Consider the following 5811-nt stretch of genomic DNA (forward strand, 5'->3'; position numbering starts at 1 on the left):
AAAAAAAAAAAAAAAGAAATCTACAAGCAAAGAAATTAGCCCAGAAAAATGGATGACACTGAAGAGAGAACTGAAATTAAGAAGAGAAGAGGGAGAAGTATGAAATGCCGGGAAATATCAGTGTTTAATGGGCAGAAGGAGAAAGAGGAATCAAAAAAGTCTGATTACAGGCCAGGCGTGGTGGCTTCATGCCTGTAATCCCAGCACTTTGGGAGGCCGAGGTAGGTGAATCAATTGAGGTCAGGAGTCCGAGACCAGTTTGGCTAACACAGGGAAACCCATCTCTACTACAAATACAAAAATTAGCTGGGCGTGGTGGCACACAACTGTAATCCCAACGACTTGGTAAACTGAGGTAGTAGAATCATTTGAACCTGGGAGGCAGAGGTTGAAGTGAGCCGAGATCATGACAGAGTAAAACTTTGTCTCAAAGAAAAAACAAACAAAAAAAAGTCTGATTACAGAGATGGGTAATAAGGCTGAAAAGTCATTTTGCTAAGGTCAAATAAGGCAATCATTGTCTTGAGTGCTACAAAGGAGTCAGTGTGGGAATATGACAAAGTATCTCTAGATTTGAAATGAGCAAGTCATTGAGGGAACAACTTCAATGGAGTCACTGAAATTGAAGTCAGGCTACAGAAAATTAAAGTATAATGTGAAGGTACAGAGAGAAAGTTAAGTGATTGTTTTTCTAAAAGTTTAGTCATGAAAGGAAGAAAAGATAAGGTAGCAGTGAAACTGAGGGAGAAGCAGGGTGAGGGTAACTCAGGGAGATTTAAGCCACTTTTTTTTTTTTGAGACAGAGTCTTGCTCTGTTGAGCAGGCTGGAGTACAATGGCACAATCTCAGCTAACTGAAACCTCCGCCTTTCAGGTTCAAGTGACTGTTCTGCCTCAGTCTCCCAAGTAGCTGGGACTATAGGCAGGCACCACCATGCCCGGCTAATTTTTGTATTTTTAGTAGAGACAGTGTTTCATCATATTGGCCAGGCTGGTCTTGAACTCCTGACCACCACACCTAGCCTAAGCCACCTTTATAGGGTGAGAAAGAGGCACCAGAATGTGAGAGTGAAATTTTGAAAAACAATGGGTAATTAATCAAGTGAGGCTCTAGAGAAGTCATGAGGGATTAGGATTAAAAGTGTGGGAGGGGGCTGGGCACAGTGGCTCACATCTGTAATCCCAGCACTTTGGGAAGCCGAGGTGGGCAGATCACGAGGTCAGGAGTTCAAGGCCAGCCTGGCCAATATGGTGAAACCCCGCCTCTTCTCAAAAAATATGAAAATTAGCCAGGTGTGGTGGCATGAGCCTGTAGATCCAGCTACTCGGGAGGCTGAAGCAGGAGAATCTCTTGAATCCGGGAGTCGGAGGTTTCAGTGAGCCAAGATGGCACCACTGCACTACAGCCTGGGGGTGACAGAGTGAGACTCTGTCTCAAAAAAAAAAATAAAGCAAGCACAGAAGGGGAGGAAAGAAGGTTGGAGAGATATGAGGAAGGAGATAAGAAAATACAAGATGTAACTGAGTTTGAAAGTAGAGGAGAGGCAGCTGAGAAAATTCTTGTCTTCTAAATCTGGTTTTCAGAGGAAAATAAATGATAGGACTTTGTTGGCAATAAAGTCGTCATGAATAGGGTAGGGGACTTGAGAAGAGTATAAAAGTGTGGAACAGATGCTATGGGTAACAGGATAAATGAAAATATGGCAGCATCCAAGTCCTGGCTGAGATCTGCTATCATACATTTATACTATGGTTCTTTATTAAACAGATACTTTTGGCCAGTTGTGGTGGCTCACACCTGCAATCCTAGCACTTTGAGAGACTGAGGGGAGCCAATCAATTGAGCCCAAGAGTTCAAGATCAGCCTGGACAACATGGTGAAATCCCATCTCTACAAAAAATACAAACAAATTAGCTGGGAATGATGGTGGGTGCCTATAGTCCCAGCTACTGGGAAGGTTGAGGTGGGAGGATCACCTGAGCCTGGGGGATCTAGGCTGCCATGAGCTGTGATCATGACACTACACTCCAGCCTAGGTGACAGAGTAAGACCCTGCCTCAAAAAAATAAAAAATAAAAACCACTACTTTTCCCCCAGCAATTTCTACCAGCCTAAGTGTAGAGGCAAAATAAATGGGCAAGTGGATTGGCAAGAGGCATGCTTAGAGAATTGAAGATATTAGTAAGTGTCAGCATACAAAGTAGACCAAGAACTGGGACTGTCAATTTTGAAAGGTTTAAAGAACAAAACTATGAGATAGCTTAATAATAGCTTAATAGATTGCTTAGGAAAACAATCCTAAAGAAGAAGATCCTAAATCTACATGGATAACAAGTTGACAGGCAGGTTGGAGAGGTGACAACAATTAAGGAGAAAGTGGCTGGAAGTTTGGTGCCCAGAGCTCAGTCAAGAGTTCAAATAAATTGTATTAGCAAAGACTAAGAAGTACTTTTTTTTTTTTTTTGGTACAGTCTATCTTTTATTTATTTATTTATATTTGACATGTGCTTGTCTACTTTTTAATTAAATTTTTTAAAATGTTTAGGTATTTCAGGGGTACAGGTACAGATTACTTATATGTGTATGTTACAGAGAGGTAAAGTCTGGTAAGAACACTATTAACTCACAGTTTCAGCAATTTAAAGACAGCCCTTTTAACTTAAGACAGCCCTTTTAAGACAGCCCTTTTAATCTAAGCTAATTGGATCTGGAGACCAATGAGATCATAACCTTGACTCAGTAGACAAAAAGAAACAGTTCAGGCCGGGCATGGTGGCTCACACCTGTAATCCCAGCACTTTGGGAGGCCGAGGCAGGTGGATCACCTGAGGTCAGGAGTTCGAGACCCACCTCGCCAACATGGTGAAACCCTGTTTCTACTAAAAATACAAAATTAGCTGGATGTGGTGGTGGGCACCTGCAATCCCAGCTACTCAGGAATAATCCCAGCTACTTCACCCATTGCACTGAAGCCTGGGTGATGAGCAAAACTTTGTCTCAAAAAAAAAACAAGAAACAGTTCATCCTCGGATTAGAGACAAAAAAACTAAGAGTGTACTAGAAAATAATGGGAGTGGCAAACAAGGTTACATCATCAGGCAACAGAAAGATCTGGTCCTCCTAGGGGTGGATCAGAGAGGGCCTGGACAAGATAAAGTCAAGTCATTACAAAATATCAAAAAGCAAAGTTATCTATTAATAATATAGTTCGGGCATTCTTTATCTGAAATGCCTGGGGATCAGAGGTGTTTTGGATTTTATTTTATTTTTTTAAATTTTTTTAAAGGCAGAGTCTTGCTGTGTCACCAGGCTGGAATGCAGTGGCACAATCTCAGCTCACTGCAAACTCTACTTCCCGGATTCAAGCGATTCTCCTGTCTCAGCCTCCTGAGCAGCTGGGACTATAGGTGTGCACCACCATGCCTGGCTAATTTTTGTATTTTTAGTAAGATGAGGTTCACCATGTAGGCAAGGCTGGCCTCAAACTCCTGACCTCAAGTGATCTGCCCGCCTCGGCCTCCCAAAGTGTTGGGATTACAGGCATGAGCCACAGTGCCTGGCCAGATATTGTTGTTTTTGTTTTTAAGATGGAGTCTCACTCTGTCACCAGGCTGGAGTACAGTGGCATAGTATTGGCGCACTGCAACCTCCGCCCCCCAGTTTCAAGCAATTCTCCTGCCTCAGCCGCCTGAGCAGCTGGGATTATAGGCGCACGCCACCATGCACAGCTAATTTTTGTATTTTTAGTAGAGACGGGGTTTCACCATGTTGGTCAGGCTGGTCTCAAACACCTGACCTCAAGTGATCCACCCGCTTCGGCCTCCCAAAGTGCTGGGATTACAAGCATGAACCACCATGCCTGGCCCAGGTATTGTTCTTAATCACATTTTACAGATGAGAATATTATGGCTTAGAGAATTTGAGTAATTTGACTGTGGTTTAAATGTGACAGTATAAATATGCATAGTTTGTGCCCTAAGGATCTCCTATGCCATTAGTCCTCAACCTTTTTGGCAGCAGGGGCAGGTTTCATGGAAGACAATTTTCCATGGATGGGGGTGGGGAAGGAGAGGGGAGATGATTTTGGGATGAAACTGTTCTACCGCCGCTGATCTGACAGGAGGCAGAGCTCAGGTGGTAACGCTCCCTCACCCACTGCTCACCTTCCGCTGTGCAAGCCTGATTCCTAAGAGGCCACAGACTGTTACCAGTCCACGGTCCAGGGGTGCGGGCTGTTCTCCTATGCTGATATAAAATTATTTGGAAGAAATTCTTCTTTATGCCCTAGAACTGTGCAGCAAAAAGTAGCAAATAACAAAACCCCTCAGAAGGTTGCATATATCATCACAATGTACCTGACATGTTTCTGACTTCCTCCCCCTAACACAAAACAACTAGAAATCAGCATTTCTGTTACACAAGAGAAATAAAATATTCAGTCTCAAAACTCGTGTCATTCAGAATTGGTCATCTAAACTCAACTGCAGGTATTATATTTATTAAGTTATCAGGTATTTCTGCTTTTAAGAAAAAAACTGTATAAAAATTGTATATATAAGTGTATGTATCCATCACTTGCCAGAGCCTCAGATAACGAAGCATATACTATATTTTCTTACCCTTTCTGTTTTATCTGCACAGAAGAGTCTTGTGTGATGTCTTTTTTGCACCACAATATATGTTATTCCTGGCCGGTAATCTTCTTCCAAGCTAATACATGCCTTTCGAATTGCTATTAGTTCTGGCCACGCGACCTAGAAGACAGAAATGGAATTATGTTCAATTGAGAATTTGCTTAGTATCTCTCAGATCTACCCAGAATGGCAGATGAGAGGAATCTCCCTCGGACTCCTAGAGGCCCTGAAGGGCAACAGGGATAACAAGAGTACCTGCTTCATTTGTCCCTCGGATACCCCTCCACGGTAATAGATGATCCGAGTGGGTTTGAAGCGTGTGGATTTGTAGAACTGAATCAGCAGCTCCCGAACCATGTTAGTCAAGTCCTGGATGACCTCTTGACTGTAGAGGAGCTCTTGGGAGATCTCCTGCCGGGAAGTCTGCACCCGAACGGTGGCACAGTACCGGCTAGGGTGGCCATCCATGCTGCCAACCACAGCAGCAATGGAAGGCTTCTTCCCATCCCCTGCTGGTGGGTGTGTGACATCCGCTCCCAGGAAGATGACAGGCTGCTGGAACACCGAGGGCCTGCTCAGATTTAAGGAGACGTTGCCACTCAGACATATAAGTGAAAATGTTCAAGTTTAGTGAGATTATATCATCAGATATAATCAGATATAACCTTATAAGAGACAACAAGACTTTAGCCCATTGGGAAAGAATACTACAGACCACTGAATATCGATGTCACCCAGTGCAATGAATCTGAACTGACTGAAGAAGTGAACATGGCTCTTCTATAACAGTAAAAAGAAAAGATTTAAAAAATAGAACCTAGGCTGGGCACTGTGGCTCACACCTATAATCTCAGCACTTTGGAAGGCCAAGGAGGAAGGACTGCTTGAGCCTAGGAGTTCAGGTCCAGCTTGGGCAACATATCAAGACCCAGGTCTCTACAAAAAGTCAGAAAGCCCAGCGTGGTGGTGCCTGCCTGTGGTCTCAGTTACTTGGGAGGCTGAGGTAGAAAAATCATTTAAGCCCAGGATTTTGAGGCTGCAGTAAGCTATGTACTGTACTCCACTGTACTGTGTCATGCCACTGTACTCCAGCCTGGGCAACAGAGTGAGACCTTGTCTTTAAAAAAAGAAAAGAGGCTGGGCCCGGTGGCTCATACCTGTAATCCCAGCACTTTGA

The 5811-nt window shown here is 43.5% G+C and overlaps 1 protein-coding gene across 2 annotated transcripts in view; it reads right to left on the minus strand.

Moving 5' to 3' along the window:
* The window catches only part of AGO4 (argonaute RISC component 4), a 48158-nt gene that overhangs the window by 13835 nt on the left and 28512 nt on the right, over positions 1-5811 (minus strand). For both annotated transcript variants that reach the window (XM_017501087.2, XM_017501088.2), the window contains exons 14-15: positions 4890-5205; positions 4620-4754 (exon numbers count right to left, since the gene is read on the minus strand). In XM_017501087.2, coding sequence (XP_017356576.1) covers positions 4620-4754; positions 4890-5205 — 451 coding nt within the window. The remainder of the gene's footprint in view (positions 1-4619; positions 4755-4889; positions 5206-5811) is intronic.

This window comes from Cebus imitator, unplaced genomic scaffold (assembly GCF_001604975.1).
Source record: "Cebus imitator isolate Cc_AM_T3 unplaced genomic scaffold, Cebus_imitator-1.0 Scaffold277, whole genome shotgun sequence".
Taxonomy (NCBI): domain Eukaryota; kingdom Metazoa; phylum Chordata; class Mammalia; order Primates; family Cebidae; genus Cebus; species Cebus imitator.